General features: G+C 40.4%; 1 protein-coding gene across 4 annotated transcripts in view; it reads left to right on the top strand.

Annotated features, from left to right (window-relative positions):
- The window catches only part of CCDC88C (coiled-coil domain containing 88C), a 238,958-nt gene that overhangs the window by 189,425 nt on the left and 32,271 nt on the right, over positions 1-17,262 (top strand). For all 4 annotated transcript variants that reach the window (XR_011167950.1, XM_069085999.1, XM_069086000.1 and 1 more), the window contains exons 21-24: positions 1,401-1,544; positions 4,289-4,475; positions 8,905-9,050; positions 14,680-14,769. Coding sequence is in view for 3 of the 4 variants with exons in the window: in XM_069085999.1 (XP_068942100.1) it covers positions 1,401-1,544; positions 4,289-4,475; positions 8,905-9,050; positions 14,680-14,769 (567 nt within the window). In the remaining variant the exon portion in view is untranslated. The remainder of the gene's footprint in view (positions 1-1,400; positions 1,545-4,288; positions 4,476-8,904; positions 9,051-14,679; positions 14,770-17,262) is intronic.

Raw genomic sequence — 17,262 nt, 5'->3', positions numbered from 1 at the left:
TGTTACATCTCAACTGTATGATCCTGAGCCAGTCACTTAAGTTTCTTTCAGTGTTCTAACGAGTGCTTCTTTAAGCTGTAGGTCATGAACCCATATGGGGTCACCACCCACAGTTTAAGGAGTGCTGAAGGGGTCTCAAAGTGGAAAAAAGTTTAAGAAGCCCTGCTCTAACCAACTCTCCAAGACTTTATGTTGTATTTCTAGAGGAATATTCCTCACTGGGATTGCCTTATATTGATGAAATCACAGGTCTCATTTTTTTTTAAAGTTATCTGTATACGTGATATCCCTCTCCTAGACTAGAAATTCTATAAGAGAAGTTCTATAATTTATAAATTCTATAAGACTGAATGTTATCTAAACCTTCTGTCCCCTAGTTTTAGCACAGTGCTCTACAACCATTTGGCACTGCCATAGTAAAATCATTAGTGCCATGCTTGAGAACAGTCCAAGCAGGTGCTGCTGTTATAACCACTTCTGTTTGTGCCATTTTGCATGAATTGTCCTCCGTACCTGTCCCCATCTCCACTTCTTGGAATCTCTCTATTCCCCTCAGGGCTTGACTCACACGCTGCCTCCTTATGTGAGAACTTTCCTGTTCTCCCCAGTTATTAATGTTTTTTCCTTCTCACTCTCAATCCCCCTCCACACACACACATTATCTGTGATTATAGTTACATTGCATGTATTTTACCTTTTCTTGTTTGGTACATGTTGTTCCTACTACCACCTCTGGGAAATACAAGCTGCTTGAGGGCTAGGATGATTTTATTTTTGCCTTTGTATTACCAGTTCCTTGCATAGTGCCTGTCACCCCACACCTCCATGTCTGTGATTTCATCAGTGTTTAATTAAGGCATTCCTAATGTGGAAATGCGCTCATCAACACAGATCAGCACCCTCTGTAACTTACAACCCTAGAAAGTTGCCTTGGGTACTGATTGTTAAGTTATAGAATTAATTTATGTCCAGGGTAGAACTTGAATCCAGATCTTCCTGACTGCAGTACTTACTAGAACATAGTAGGAGCCCAATAAATGTTTACTACTACTGGCTAATATTTGTATAGTGCTTTAAGGTCTGCAAAGTGCTTTACATTATTATTTAATCCTCACAACAACCCTACAAAGTACAGTTATCAAAATATTTTTAAAAGCAGTTTCATGGCCCTCCAGATCAAGGCCCTCTAATTAGGGGGAGGAAAAAAAAGAGTCGGAACCAGAAGGAAGAAGGTGTCAGTAAGATCAGAGATGCCTCTGGAAAGTTAATATTTGAAGGGTGTCCACTCTCATGGTTACCCCCTAGGAAAGAAAGGACCATGGATTGACCAAGGGGCCTTGATAACTCTCCCCCTCCCTTTTTCACTAAGTGTCTGAATGGAATTATTTTCTTTCCAACAGGTACAGTGGCATGATGAAACAGAAATCAGAATTAGAAGAGCTGGAAAGCATTTTAAAAGCAGAGAGAGAAGCTTTGCAGCAGGAAAAGAGGACAAATGTAATCGCTTCTGGAGAAAACCAGAGGCTAAGGGAAGAACTGGACAGGTGAGCCTCAGATTGGATGGTGGAAGAAGCCAGTCAGGGGTCTTCCCCATGGCATCTAATCATGAAACTAATCATGAATTTTATTTGGAATAGATTAAGCAGTGTCCTAGTAAGCCCCTCATGATATCTTGTTCTTTCTTTATCTAGAAAATTTGTACATAACTTCTTGTTGACTGGTAATTTGTTTTTGTAGATTATGGATATGCATACTGCCCATGCTTCCCCATGGTTCTCTGGCTTTTCACCCAGGGTTGACATCTGGGGGTATACTGGTAAACGTTTAAACAACCAGATCTCTGAAAATTCAAGACATGCTTTTTAAGTTTAGCCTACATTATGAATATTTTCTCCATCATTTAATTAAGGCTAGATAATAAATCAGTCCTTGCTTTGTAACATTTATCAGTTTCCAAGGTGTGGGTATTCTTACACTGAAAATTTAGAATTCAGAGTTCAGGGCAGTTCCTGATGACCTACCCCCCAAACTCAATATCACCTAAAGTCCCCTCCTTTTTTTTTACCCACTCAGGGTCCCAGGAAAAAAAGTCTAAAATTGAGCTATGTGTCATTTTGAGAGGATGAGGAGGGTAGGAGAGAGCCAGAGGTATTTCATAAGGCTTAAGAAGGGGCATGGGCATGGAGCTTTTTAACCTTTAAAGCAGAGAATCTTTAAGTTTTTCTGTATTGTGTACCCCCTTTGGCAATCTGGTGAAACCTGTGTGCCCCTTTTCAAAATAATATTTTTAAATTCACAAAATAAAATACATAGATTTAAAAAGGAAACTAAATAATTATATTGAAATACCAGAATCAAACTATTTTTAAAAGCATGTTCATAGCCCTCCAGGTTAAGGACCTCTAATTTAGGGGAAGAAAAAAAAACTGGAACCAGAGGGAGGAAGATGTCATTCAGTAAGGTCAGAGATGCCTCTAGAAGGTTAATATTTAAAGGGCATCCACTCTGTCGGTCACCACCTGGGAAAGAAAGAACCACGGATTGACCAAGGGACCCCTGATAGCTCTCCCCGTCCCTTTTTCACAGCGTCTAAATTTTCAAATGAATGTAAAAACAACTGGGATTTTGTAATTCCATCTTGTCCTGTCATAGGTTTGTTTAGATAAGATAGGTCTAGGGAAATAGAGGGAAGAGTATGTGTAGGTTATATTTACTTAGTGTTGAAATAATGAATTTTCAGTCCAAGTAACCCAGTAACCCTATAGATACAGCCTTGACTTTGTGCTAGGACTTTGACTGAAGTATAAGATAGGACTGACCAGTGGTGAGTGGCTGTCTCACCCAGCCTTTAATGGTGTGTTTACACCAGGGGTGGGGAACCTGTAGCCTCAAGGCCACATGCGGCCCTCTAGGTCCTCACGTGTAGCCTTTTGACTGAATCCAGACTTCACAGAACAAATCCCTTTAATAAAAGGATTTGTTCTGTAAAACTTGAACTGAGTCAATAGTCTGCACCCAAGGACCTAAAAGGCCACATGTGGCCTCAAGGCTGAAGGTTCCCCACCTCTGGTTTATACCAATCAATTCTCAGTCAATTGGTAAACTTTTTTTTTGAGGGAGGAAGGCAAGGCAATTGGGGTAAGTGACTTGCCCAAGGTCACACATGTAGTAAATGTGTTAAGTGTCTGAGGTTGGATTTGAACTCAGGTCCTCCTGACTCCAGGGCTGGTGCTCTATTCACTGTGCCACCTAGCTGCCCCAGTAGACATTTATTAATTGCCCATTGTGTGCTTGACTTTGTGCCAAAGATCCAGAGATACAAAAAAAGGCAAAAGACGTTCCCCTTAAGCTCCCAGCCTAATGATGAGAAAGTTCTGAATACCATTTCACCATTTCTCTTTTTGTCAGCAGATGGTGAGAAGTGTTTCATTTCCAAATTCTCAGTACATTTTTTTCTTTTGAACAACACTCATTTAATTTTCCTTGTCTGCTTAAAAAATTCAGAAGTTTCTCCATCATGCAGAACACCAGAGTTTTTTGTTCTGTTTTGTTTTAGTAGCAAAGCCTCCTGAAATCTCAATCCCAAGAGAACCATTTGCATTGATGTGCCATATACTCAATTTTGCACATAAGAAAAGGCAAAACCTTTTCTAGTGAGTCCAACTAGATGATAACATTAGCATTAATGGTAATTACAGGAGAGAGCTTAATTTTTGTTTCTGTGTCCTGAGCTATTTAGTACAGAGCCTTGTATGTACTAATTGCTGGGTAAGTGTTTGTGGACTTGGATTTACATCTTCACCTTTCGGACACAAAACACCTTCATTTCTCGTCTCTTATTTTTGCCTCTGAGTTAGAAAGGAGCAATTTGGAGTGGCTCAGGACTGTGAGAAAGAGTTAGGCATTGAAGCATTCAGCTGGAATGGGCAGTTAGAGAGCCTCTGGTCCAGCCCTCTTATTTTACATCTGAGAGTCTATGCACGTTGATAAAGTTCACATAGGTGTTTGTAAGGCCAGACATGGAACCCAGACCTTCCTGAGTCATAGATCATAGGATCGTCTATTTAGAGCCGGGTAGGATTTTAGAGGCCATTGAGTCTAACCCCTTTGTTTTACAGATGAGGAAACCATGGCTAAGAGGTTGTAAGTGACTTGTCCAGGGACACATAGCTAATAAAGCTCTGAGTCAGGATTTGAACTTGTGTCTTCCTGACTTGAAGCTCAGGACTCATCTGCTATACCACTTGGCTGCTGTCATTGCATTTGCCTTGTGGCTTGCCATTTACAGAGTGAATTTCCTGCACGGCCAGCTGAAAGGGGAATATGAAGAGCTCCATTCCCACACAAAGGAACTAAAGACCTCTCTCAACAACTCCCAGCTGGAACTGAACCGTTGGCAGGCCCGGTTTGATGAATTAAAAGAGCAGCATCAAAGCATGGACATCTCCATGACCAAATTGGATAACCACTGTGAAGTGAGTGTCTTCTCACCTTATCAAGCTAACTTTTGAGTCTTTTTAAAAAAATGACCAGATTGCAGGTTTGCAGCTGTAAAAGGACCCCTTTTACAGATGAGGAAACTGAGTCTGAGTGAGGTCAGATGGGTCGCACAGGTCTTTCTGACTGAAAGCTCAGCACTCCTCTGCTGTATTACCAAACTACTTTGTCTGGTAGTTGAATGAATGAGATGCTGGTCTTGAGACCTACAGCTTACATACTGAAGTGTCAGATATACTTGGATAGGGAGGTTATAGGGTCTGCAGGGAATCTTTGTTCCAACTGATATTCTGTGATCATTTTTCATGTTCAGATTATTTGAGAGAAATAGAATCCCACAACATTAGTAGCTGAGGGAAAATTACTCTTCAGTCTGTTTGGGGCTGTGGAGTGTTGGGAGAAATAACTGCTTTGATCACATAATGAGAAGATAGTACTCTCTCGAAAAGCCCTGATGTTGGGAGAGATTGAAGGAGGATGGCAGACGATGAGATGGATAGATAGTGTTATAGAAGCAATGAACGTGAGCTTGGATAGACTTCTAGAGATAGTGGAGGGCTGGTGGTGCTGAACTGTCCAGCACACAAAGGGGAAGGTGCTTTCTGGTACTGGGTAATATCCATCCCTTAGGGCATGTCTGCCTGACCTTTTCATATGACCTTTTTGGTATAATATTTATATACATTTATACGTTACGTTTATATGTTTGAAAATGGCTTCATTTGCCCCATTCTTGAATTTGGAGAGATTTATAGCAAGACATTAGCTCTTTCCCAGAGGCCAGGCATCTGGGTATGGAAGGACTTAGTTTTAGGGTTTTTTTGTTTTTCGTGTTTTTTTCTTTTTGAGGGGGAAAGGCGGGACAGTTGGGGTTAAGTGACTTGCCCAAGATTACAAGGCTAGTAAGTGTTAAGTGTCTAAGGCCGTATTTGAACCCAGGTCCTCCTGACTCCAGGACCAGTGTTCTATTCACTGCGACACATAGCTGCCCCAGGACTTAAGTTTTCTTATGGAAGTGCTAGTCCATGTGCTTCCCAAGAGGGTAAACCTAACATCAGTGATGCTGTCAGTACTTAAATGTATCTATTATTTCATACAGTAAACTTAGGTACTTTTTTGGGGGGGGCATTGGGGAGCAGACCCATGATTTCATCATTGTAAGGACTTCTTAAGTCCTTACAAATGCAGACTCAATTCCTCAGTCACTTAGTTATAGATCAATAGAGCAAGTGTTTATTAAGCATTTACTGTATATAAGGCCCTGTGCTTTCCCTGTTTCTTGGAATCATAGATAGGCAATGTCTGTACTCTCTTGCTCTCTCTTATAATAATTGTATATAATATATATATATATATATATTAATATATAAGCACTTATTATATACAAGGCACATGCTGAGTCTTAGGGACACACATACACACAACAACAATAACAAAAACCTAAGGTGGTTCCTACTTTCAAGGGGTTTCCATTCCACAGGGGGAAACCTTTTAAAACATGAAGTAGAATTGATAAGTAGGGGCGGAGGGGTGTGTCAGGGTCCTCCCCTGCTCATGGGAAGGTGGGGTAGACCAGAGAGTATGAGCTGGGAGATAAGTGAGCAGCATGACTGGGGCCCCTCAAGAAATGGCGATCCTGGCCATGAGCACAGCAGGGGAGAGAGAGGTCTCAGGGTGGAATCATCTCCAGTGGGGCTTTTATGACAGTGGTTGGGGATGGAATAGCCCAGAGAGTGAGTTGAGGTATAAATTGAGAGAATCCCTTCAAGCACTGAGAGGTTAAGTCAGTCCATCAATAAACATGTATTAAGCGCCTACTATGTACTAGGAATTGTTTTGGAGGTTATGTGACTTGCCTGTTGTCACACACATTAGTAAAAGTCAGAGGCAGGGTTTGAACCTGTCTCCCTAACTCCAGAGTTAGGAAGGTACATGGTGTTAGCATTATTATCTTCATACTACAGATGAAGAAGTGAAGGACCTTGAGGTAAAATTATTTGCCCTAGATCTCATGGCAAGTTTATCTATGGTCCTAGTGATTATTACAGTCTAGTGTTCTTTCCATAGGCCCATCTGCCTCCCATCCCCATCCTTATTAGTTCAGAGATTTTTTTTTTTTACAGCACCCCAGGCACTCTTTGTGATACCTTGTGAGAATATGAAGTGTGGTCGGGTGTTTTTTCAGGGGAATGCTACTTCTGGGGCTGGAGAAATCAGAATTCTAGGACTTTTAACAAAATCTATCAGAGGATTGGGATGTTAGGTTAATAGGATTTAGATCTAGAAGGTAGTCTAGAAATCATCTGATCAGACACTCAATTTACAGGTTAGGAAACTGAGGAACAAAGAGGAGAAGAGATTTGGGTGAAGTTATTTAGTTAATAAAAAGTAAAGCCAGGATTCAGATGCAGGCCTTATGACTCCAAATCCATAACCTAATCCTAACCCTAACCCTAATTCTGAGCTCTGTGGGGCCTAGAGTCAGGAAGACCCCAGCTTAAATTTAGCCTTAAACTCTTGTGTGGTCCTGGTCAAGGCTGTCTGCCTCAGTCTCCTCACCTGTAAAATGGACTCACCTCAGAGTTGTTGTAAGGATCAGGTGAGTTACTATTTTTTAAAGCACTTAGCACAGTGCCTGGCATGTAATATGTGCTATATAAATGTTAATTATCATAATTTTTGTTGTTATCATTATTATTAAATGTTAACTATTATTGATATCCTTTTTATTTTTATCATTATAATCATTTTTATTACTCTTATCACCAAACCACAAACCCAGTCTAGCCTGAGCTATTTGAACCCAGCTTTTCTCTCTGACTGGAAGGAGAATCTTTCTGAGTTTTGTGAGTGGGAGGTGTAGCCTGCTCTCTCATTAAGGCAATAAGCTTACTTTTATCTGGCACGTTAAAGCTTACTTTTATCTGGCATGTTAAAGCTTACAAAGAATTTTTCCCTCAACGCCTTTGTGAGGTAAACAACAGAAGTATAATTATTCCCTTCTGACAACTGGGGAACCAGACTGAGAATGATGAAGGGATTTGTCTATTGTCACATGAGCAGGGTAGGGGTTGTATAGTGTGTAGACTGGGAATAAGAATGCTTCCACAGGTGTTTTGGTAAACCCAATGTGCATTACAAGGTTAGAATGACTAGTGAGTGGAAAAGTAAAGGACCCTTATTTTTGACTCAAAGTCCAGTGTAGATCCCAAGTCTTTCTACTTCACCATTTTGCTTCCCATTGAGATGATATTTTTAACATTCATTTTTTTTTTAAAGCAATTGGGGTTAAGTAACTTGCTCAAGGTTACACGGCCAGGTGTTTCTGGGTGGGTGCTAAGTGTCTGAGCCCGGATTTGATCCACATGTCATCCCGACACTGGAGCCGGCGCTCTTACTCGCTGTGCTACTTGGCCACCCCCTTTAACATTCATTTTTAAAATTTTCAGATCCAAATTCTCTCCCTTCCTCCAGCCTCCTCCTCTACCCACCGAGAGCAAGAAATTCAGTTCATATTATGCACATGAAGTCATTCAAAATCTATTCCCATGTTAACCATACTTTTGCCAGGAAAAAAAAAAAGCAAGAAAAATACAAGTGAAAAAAAATGCACTCAGAGGTCATCTGTCCTCTCCCTAGAGGTAGATAGCATGCAAACATCAGATATTTGTACAACTTTTAACCTATTGCCTGGAACATAATTGTTGTTCAATCATTTTTCAGTTGTGTCCAACTCTTTGTGACACAATTTTGCGTTTTCTTGGCAAAGATACTGGAATGATTTGCCATTTCCTTCTCCATCTCATTTTACAGATGAGGAAACTAAGGCAAAACAGGGTTCAGTGACTTGCCCAAGGTCCCACAGCTAGGTCAGATTTGAGCTTGGGTCTTTCTGACGCCACACTCCATTTACTGTGCCATCTAGCTGCCCCTGTGTAATAGCAGGGGCTTAATAAATGCTGACTTCTTTTTTTTTTAATTTCTTCTCCATCCTGTTTTTAATCCCTAATTTTTCATCTTTCTAGGATGTCCGTTTGTTGTTAATTATGTTTATGGGTTGTTTTTTCTCCTGAGCCGCCAGTGTCTAATGAGGTAAAATGCCATCTGGTGTTATGATCATAATTATGATAATAATCTAATATATTAACTGTAATATATAGTCTAATTGTAGTCTCCACCACCGCAGGGAGAGATGGCATTGTCCCTGTGACCTTTGTAGTAATACCTGTATCTTCACTCTTTCATCCTTAGACTCAGAAATTTGTTTTCCCCAACTGGGAGCGGAGCAAACATTAAACGTAGAGTCCGTTCCCAGAGACTCTTGGCTGGATACTTAATCCCTGAGCCTGATGGAACCCTCCAGGCCGTGACGAGCACCCATTGGCCACCATTTGTTCTGTGTTTCAGCTGCTTTCCCGTCTCAAGGGGAACCTGGAAGAAGAGAACCATCATCTCCTGAACCAGATCCAGATCCTGAGTCAGCAAAACCAGATGCTTCTGGAGCAGAACATGGAGAACAAGGAGCAGTTCCACGAGGAGCAGAAACAGTACATGTATGAGCCAGGTTGGGGTGGCCCGGGCTGGGGAGACCCCAAGGATCCTACAAAGGGTATTTGACTCTGCTACACTGAATACATGTAGGCAGGGAAGGAAATCACCACAGCTCACGTTTACATGAAACTTTATGGTTTGACAATAATGGGGTGAGGAGAGACGGGGTCTGTACCTGTGAACTCCCAGGTGAGCAAACTCCCTCTGCCAGTGCTGGTCAGCCCCTTTTCTACAACATAGTCTTTTTTTTTTTTTTAGAAGGGAGAAGGCAGGGACCGCCAGGTGGCTCAGCGAGTAAGAGCACCGGCTCCAGTGTCGGGATGACATGTGGATCAAATCCGGGCTCAGACACTTATTACCCACCCAGAAACACCTGGCTGTGTAACCTTGAGCAAAGTTACTTAACCCCGATTGCTTTAAAAAAAAAAAAAAAGAAGAAGGGAGAAGGCAGGGCAGTTGGGGTTAAGTGACTTGCCCAAGGTCACATAGCTTTTAAGTGTCAGGTGTTGATGTCATATTTGAACTTAGGTCTTCCTGACTCCAGGGCCGGTGCTCTATTTACTGCGCCACCTAGCTGCCCCCCAACTTACAGTCTTTTAAAAATGTGTGTGTCCATATGTGTTTATATTAATCATTTCCCATTGTGTTTTTAAAAAATTAACATTTTGAATTCCATTTTCTCCTTCCCATCACTCCCTCACTCCTTGAGAAAGGCAAACAGTATGATGTCAATAATACCTGTGAAGTCAGGCCAAGCCTATTTCCATATTAACCATGTGCCACTTTATAAGTCTTAAAGAATTGAGTAGAGCAGTGAGAGGTTAGGTGATTTGCCCAGGGTCACACACAGTCTGATATGTGTCATAGGTGAGACTTGAACCCAGACTTCAAGACCCATATATTGTCTACTAGACCATGCTGTCTTTTGATAATAATTCATTTTGGGGCAGCTAGGTGGTGCAGTGAATAGAGCACCGGCCCTGGAGTCAGGAGGACCTGAGTTCAAATGTGACCTCAGACACTTGACTTACTAGCTGTGTGTCCTTGGATAAGTCACTTAACCCCAATTGCCTTGCCTTCCTTCCCCCGCTCCAAAAAGGAGACCAGAAAAAAATAATAGCTCGTGTTTATATCCTCTATTAAGTGAGAAAGCAGTTTACGTGCTTTACCTCATTTGATTGTGATAGCAGCCCTGCCAGGTAGACGATGTAAATATTATTAAATGGTTTGGCGGATAGAGCACCAGGCCTAGAGTCAGGAAGACTCATGTCCTTGATTTCAAATCTGGTCTCGGACACTAACTGGTTTTATAATCTTGGGCAATTTACTTAACCCTATTTGCCTCAGTTTCCTCATCTGTAAAATGAGCTGGAGAAGGAAATGGTAAACCACTCTAGTATCTCTGCCAAGAAAACCCCAAATGAGGTCAGAAAGAGCCAGACAATTGAAAAAATGACTGAACTCTAAATATTATTAATGCCAATTAAAGATTAGGGAACCAAAATTCAAGGTAGTTCAGTGATTTCTCTGCAGTCACAGGATTAATCAGGGGTGGGGAATCTGTTTACTTTTCCTTGGGTGCAGCAGCCTTTCGGCTGAGTCCAAGTTTTACAGAACAAAACATTTTATGAAGGGGATTTGTTCTGTGAAGTTTGGATTCAATCAGAGGGCCTCACTTGAGGACCTAGAAGGTGATAGTGCTCATACTAGTGACAAACCAGTTCAGCATTCATTTTTTTTGTACCATCTTACTTTTGTAGTGGAGGATTTTATTTGCCCAATCTCCATATAATCAATCCCCTTACTAACCCTGCCTCTGGTGAATTTGACTTGGCATTTGGGGATGAATCATCTGTTTCTGGAAATTCTGACAACTTATGCAACTTGTCCCCTCTCTCCCTTTTTTTAAAAACCAAGATGTGTAACAGAGTTGTTAGCAGGTATGATGAAGGTCTGTTCGTGATGCCAACATTTGGTCAGGTGTTCCATCTTACTAACACACCATTAGGTTTCTGACAGCAGATTTGTCCACGGGCCTGGCAGAATGCAGAGGTGCCCTACAGAGACCCCTCTCTCCCCAGCACTTTTCCACTCATCACTGGTATTATTTATTTATCGTGTTTAATCTACAAAAACTATATGCTAGATCCAAAAGACTCAGTGTCATTTCTGAAGGTGGTAAATTTTAGTGATTTTTTTAAAGCCAAAACATTGATTGGGTTCAAAAATCAGCAACACACATTGGTTCGTGCTCAGGGCTAAAAAGCATCTTCATAGATCTAAAAGAAATCTAGCAGACAGCTGAAAATAAGTATCATAAATTCTTCTTTTCTTTTCTGTTAACCTTTTAATGATAATAACAATAGCATTTATATAACTTTAAGGTTTACAAAGTGCTTTACAGATATTATCTCATTTGATCCTCACAACAGTCTTTGGAAGTGCATTTATTAAACCCATTTTATGGATAAGGAAGCTGAGGAAGATAGCAGTTAAGTGACTTTCTCAGGATTGCACAGCTAGTAAGTTTCCTAGGTCACATTTGAACTCAGGTCTTCATCAATCTGGATTCAGTGCTTTATCCACTACCATCAAGCTGCCTTTCTCCTCCAAGGCTGCCTTAAAAATGCATTTTTAAAAAAATGCAATTAGAAAAAAAATTTTTTTTGCAGTTGAATTTAGAGCATATTAACTGCAGTTGCATTCTTTTAGGAAACATTTAATGACCATCCCCTGTGTATATAGCATAGGGCTTGGTGCAATGGGAGAAAACAGAGATGAGTTAGTTATGGCTTCTTTTCAAGGAGTAACTGTAGAAGTTCTACTCTGTTATATCTTCATGACATGGAGATTGTTGCATCAGAAATTTAGGGTTTTGAGGGATAAGCCATCATTTCCAACACCCTCGTTTTATAGATGAGGAAACTGTTACGCAGCTGACTGGATAACCTGCCAAAATTAGTCTTCTCACTGTGTATATTTTGGCCACACACTTTAGTTGTGTGGTGAACTGCGTCCAGAAGTTGGGAAAAGGGAATCAGTCCAGTTTGCATTGTTCAGAGCTACAAAAACCCATCTCTTTAAGACCACTGTTCTCAGGGCAGCCAGGTGGCTCAGCGAGTAAGAGCACTGGCCCCAGAGTCGGGATGATCTGGGATCAAATCAGTCCAGGCTCAGACACTTAGCACCCACCCAGAAATAACTGGCTGTGTAACCTTGAGCAAGTTACTTAACTCCAATTGCTTAGGGGTGGCCAGGTGGCTCAGCGAGTAAGAGCACCGGCCCCAGAGTCAGGATGACCTGGAGATCGAATCCGGGCTCTGATACTTAGCACCACATCCAGAAATAACTGGCCATGTAACCTTGAGCAAGTTACTTAACCCAGGTTGCTTTAAAAAAGATAAAAAGACCGCTGTTCTCCCATTGCTGTTATATAGTCATAAATACGATGGTATTGGAAGAAGTAGAATCAAAGTAAATCAAACAAGTAAAGCTGAAAAGGCAATGAAAAGAACTCTGGTGGGCATTAGCCCATGAGTAGGATGTTACTGATGATAACTTGCGTGTGAGAAACATAGTTAAAAATATCACCAAGTACTTATCTGACTAGAAAAGTGGTAAAAGATAGACCCATCAAGGAGGGAGAATGAATAACAACAGAGGAAGGCTGAAGTGCCACGTTGGAATACCCAAGGTGTCAAAGGAACAACAAAAAAAAAAACCTCCACCATGTTGGAATGACTCCCTCTGAAGGAGCCATGGAAGGACATAGACAAGAATTTTAACAAGATGAGAAGTCGTAGAGGTCATAGTCTATATCAGTGGAGTAAACTACCCATACTAGTCAAGTCATAGACCTGTCAGAGAGATTAAATAAAATACAAAGCAGCATTTAATTAGTACCACTGTCATGGTGCATACAGTGGTGACTTATGTCTGGGAGAACAACTCTGAGAGATGGTGTCATGGGATTTTGACAGGTGGCAGTGAGGAAGGAACTAAATGAGCAGAGGTGGGAAAGGGCAAAGTATTTTAATAGAATGGCAACTAGTCCAAGATAGCCAGAACATAGGGTATATAAAGTGGAAAATAAGACTAGAAGAGCAGATTATAGTGGTTTAGTAGAGTGACTTGAATGCCGGGATGAGGACTTTGAATTTTTGTTAGTAGACAGGGAACTCTTGATAGTTTTTGACCAAGGATATGTGGCACAATCAAAGCAATGTTTTGTGGATATTTAGGAAGTTCAAAACAGAGGCTAGGAAGCCAAACAATATTTTGTAAGGGAATTAAACCAAAACATCTCTCCAACTAATCTAGATTGGTTTATATTATTATTTAGTGTCAACATCCAGATATCTTAAAAATTTTAGGGAATGATTATGTTGGCATCACAAACAGAGCTTGGTCGTACTTGTTTGGGATCAATCATTCAACAAACATGGGAGCTTGTTACTTAATCAGGTCTGTTGATCTTGATGTCTATGCTAAATGAGTGATGCATTAATGTGTCTTTGGAGAATAATCGCTGATATAATAAACTAAGGGGAAAATGTAAACTTTGTTGTTTCTGGTATTTTGTGGTTCATTCATTTCTGACTCTTTATGACCCTATTTGGGGTTTTCTGGATACTGGAGTGGTTTGCCTTTCCTTCTCCAGCTCATTTTACAGATGAGGAAACTGAGGTAAACAGAGTTAAGTGACTTGCCCAAGGTCACACAGCTACTAAGTGTCTGAGGCCCGATTTTGAAATCAGGAAGATGATTATTCCTAACTACAAGCCAGGTGCTCTAGCCACCATACCACCTGTTTCTACTTTATCTACTCTGTTAGCTACAGTTATTTTTTGTTTTAAATTGTAATAGTTTATAAAGCCAGGTATATCTACTGTTTGGTATTTTATGTAAAATCATGATACAGTTTACTGTTTGAGGTTATAAAAGGCCATAGATTTTTGGAGCTGAAAGAGTAGTCCATATTATACCTTCATTTTAAATGAGGAAAGGGAGACCCAAAGAGTCAGATGACTTGCCCCAAGTTATAGGTGAGACTTTTAGTCTCTCAGCTCTCAGGAAGGTTTAAATACTAAAAGCCAGTTGATTTTTCATAGTCTCAGTTTCCTCATAAGTAAAATTCAAGGGATGGTTTAGATGGTCTCTAAAGGCCCTTTTATCTCCAAATCTTAGGATATCATCCATGACTTCACTTTGGTTCTACTGTGAATCTCAGCTTAAGAATACAAAACAAAGTAGTCCCAACATCTTCAAATGGAAATAGGTCAGGACTCCCATTTTACTGATTTCACTTTCTTGCAGGGCTGACTCACTCCGAGTCTCTTCATTTTTAATTTTTCCCAAGGGTCTGGTACTGTTTCATGTGCCCCAAAAGGGCATCAGGAACTCTTTATCGACTGAGTATTCCATCAGGGGTTTTAGTCTTTTAAATTCAGACATTTGGGGAAGAGAGGTTACTCCCTTGAATTAAGGTACAGTTAGAGCTGGACATGTTAATAAGCCATTTAGTGGGGCTACAGTGCCGAGACCACACTGAATATTTATATTTTGTATCCCTTTACTGTTCAACCAAGTTCAATTTCAATTTTATACCTTTGTTTCCTGCTATTTTCCCAGAGACAAATTGAATGCCTTAAGAAGACATAAAGAAAAACTAGAAGAAAAAATTATGGATCAGTATAAATTCTATGATCCTGCTCCAAAGAAGTAAGTTCATTTAAGTTATACTGCTATTTGCCACCCCACACACACACACACTTTTTTTTAAGGTTTTACTCTGAAGAAAGGAGGCATCTTGGTACAAAGGTAAGAACACTGTCTCTGCAATCAGAGGATCTGAGTTAAGATCCTACCTCTGATAGTTATTGCCATTGTGACATTGGACACAAGTCACTAACTTTTCTTGACCTCATTTCTCTCATCTGTTAAAAACAAGGGCATTGAACTTGACAACTTCTTTGGTCCTTTAAGCTCAAGATCTATATTCCTATGAGTCTTAATAATTTAAATGGGATAAGGATCAGAAAAGTGCTATTCAATTAAAAGGAGATAGAGAATTATATATACATTGTGTATTTATCGTTGGAACGATAATATGCATAGAAATCCATTCAGACCTTGGCCCGTGAACCCTGGTTGAGTGCCTGTTAGAACTATAAATTGGCCGCACCGAGATACAAGTTCTAATTTGAGTGCAGCGCCATTTGTAGGCCCTATTATAGCAATATATAACAATTCCAGCTGTGTGTTGGAGGGAATCTCAGGAGAGGCAATCTAAGACAACCCCTCCCTGAAGCAGCACCCCCATGTGCCCCCCACAACATTGATGAAAAGTGGCCATGTGGTAACCTCCTCAGAAGATCGTTCTGATGGTTATTCTCATTTGCTCTATTTTCCATTCACTACTTCTAGTTCTGGCTTCTGGGGCCAAGCAGAATTCATTTTGACAAACATTTATTAAATCTCTCCTATGGAAAATGTACTGTGCTAGGTCCTAGGGGATACCAAGAGAAAAAAAATTAAAAGACTGATCAAGGAGCTCATGTTCTATTTGGAGATATAACATGTAAACATAAATAAAATTCAGATTATTTGAGGAGGGAGAGGGTACCAGCAACTGAGTGGAATGAGGATGGTGAGAAGACTTTAGGTGATTGATTTCACCTAGAAATATCCCATCCCTATGTGTTAGCCATGCTTAGTTTTTTCTTTTCCTTTTCCTTTCTTCTCTTTTGTTGCATTGAGCCTAGGTAGGAAGCTGCTAATTGCCAGGCAAAGGCAAGTTGAAAAGCCTACTATAGATATATAAAATAATACAGCAGGCAGTTTGCCATGACATTAGTAGAATTGGCCATGAGTGCTACCCATAAAAATTAGCAAGGAATGGGGATCTTTGAAGGGCATGGGGAATTTAGCAGTAGCAAGCACAATGTTTGTCTTCCTGTTATTGCCAAGTAACTGCTATGTATGTACAAATTATGGCCTGGCATCCGTAGATGACATGTTAAAAGGTTTGCCCTTCCAAGGCTTCAGGTTGTTAGGAAAGAGCAGTGTTCCTTGAAGAAGATGGAAATGTTGCTTCAGGGTAAAAAAATCGAAGAAGAAAAAGGATTTGGAGAGGATGGAGAGAAGGGTGTCCTGACCCTTTGTCAGATCAAGAAAGGAAGGAACCTGTCAGAGAAAAAACAAGTGAATTATTGGAGTTAAGTAATAGGCTTAATCATAAGCCTATTATAATATTTAACAATGGGTAATTAGTAAATACTGAATAATAAATACTAATAAATACTTAATAATTAATTAAGAATAAGTGTTAATAGTACTTAATAATAAGTAATAAGACTCTTCTTGTAATAATGGCAGACTTTCCTCTTGAGGAGGCCTGGAGTGATGATTTGGATCCACAGTAACCTTCAGAAGACAGATCATCCAGTTAGGATCAGAAGTAGGAACAATTAGTGGTGGTTAGTGAGTAGGCTGTTTGTCTTCTGGGTAGTGATAGGTCTTTTGTTTTTGTGGTACTTGGGTCAGACACTGGGTTCATTCAAACCTATGAACTAGATTCAGAAACACATTGTCAGAGATTTTAAATGTCCTAGGAAAGGAATGGAAGTGTTTTTATCACTTCAGAGGATAGGTTGTCCCATGTTATGTGACCTGCCTGGGGTCACACAGCTAGTAAGTGTCAGAGGCCAGATCTGAATTCAGGAAGATATCTTCCTGACCACCCACCTTGCTGCTCTCAACTATACAAATACCAAGAGAGGCATAGTGTCCACGACTACTCATGTGATATGTTGTACTCCATCACCCTAGTCAAATGCACCTGGGATGTCAAGTTCCCTTCTGAGGGAGCTTTTAAAAGCACAGGTCCATTGACAAATTGATGTATTCCAAAGAGAACTCCTCGATGGAAAGCTGGAAGACATCTCAAACCTCAGATGCCATTCAAGATTGGTGGAAGGTTTCTCCTGGCTGTTCCATACAGAGGGGAAACTGTAGGTGTTGAGCCTGGAGAATAGAAAACATAAGGAATTCTTAAAGCATTTAAAGGAAGAGATTTTACTCATTCCCTTTAGGTTCTAGTAGAACTACAAGAAACAATGGATGCAAGTCACTGAGAGGTAGAAATTTCCTAATAGTCATCCAGAAGTAAAATGACAGTTGTAGTCGGTTTCCATTCCATAAGAACATTTCAGA

The sequence above is a fragment of the Petaurus breviceps genome, unplaced genomic scaffold, assembly GCF_028583685.1.
Source record: "Petaurus breviceps papuanus isolate PSGF00001 unplaced genomic scaffold, PetGlider_PUasm1.0 177, whole genome shotgun sequence".
NCBI classification, from domain to species: Eukaryota; Metazoa; Chordata; class Mammalia; order Diprotodontia; family Petauridae; genus Petaurus; species Petaurus breviceps.
This window is presented reverse-complemented; position numbering and strand designations above follow the sequence as displayed.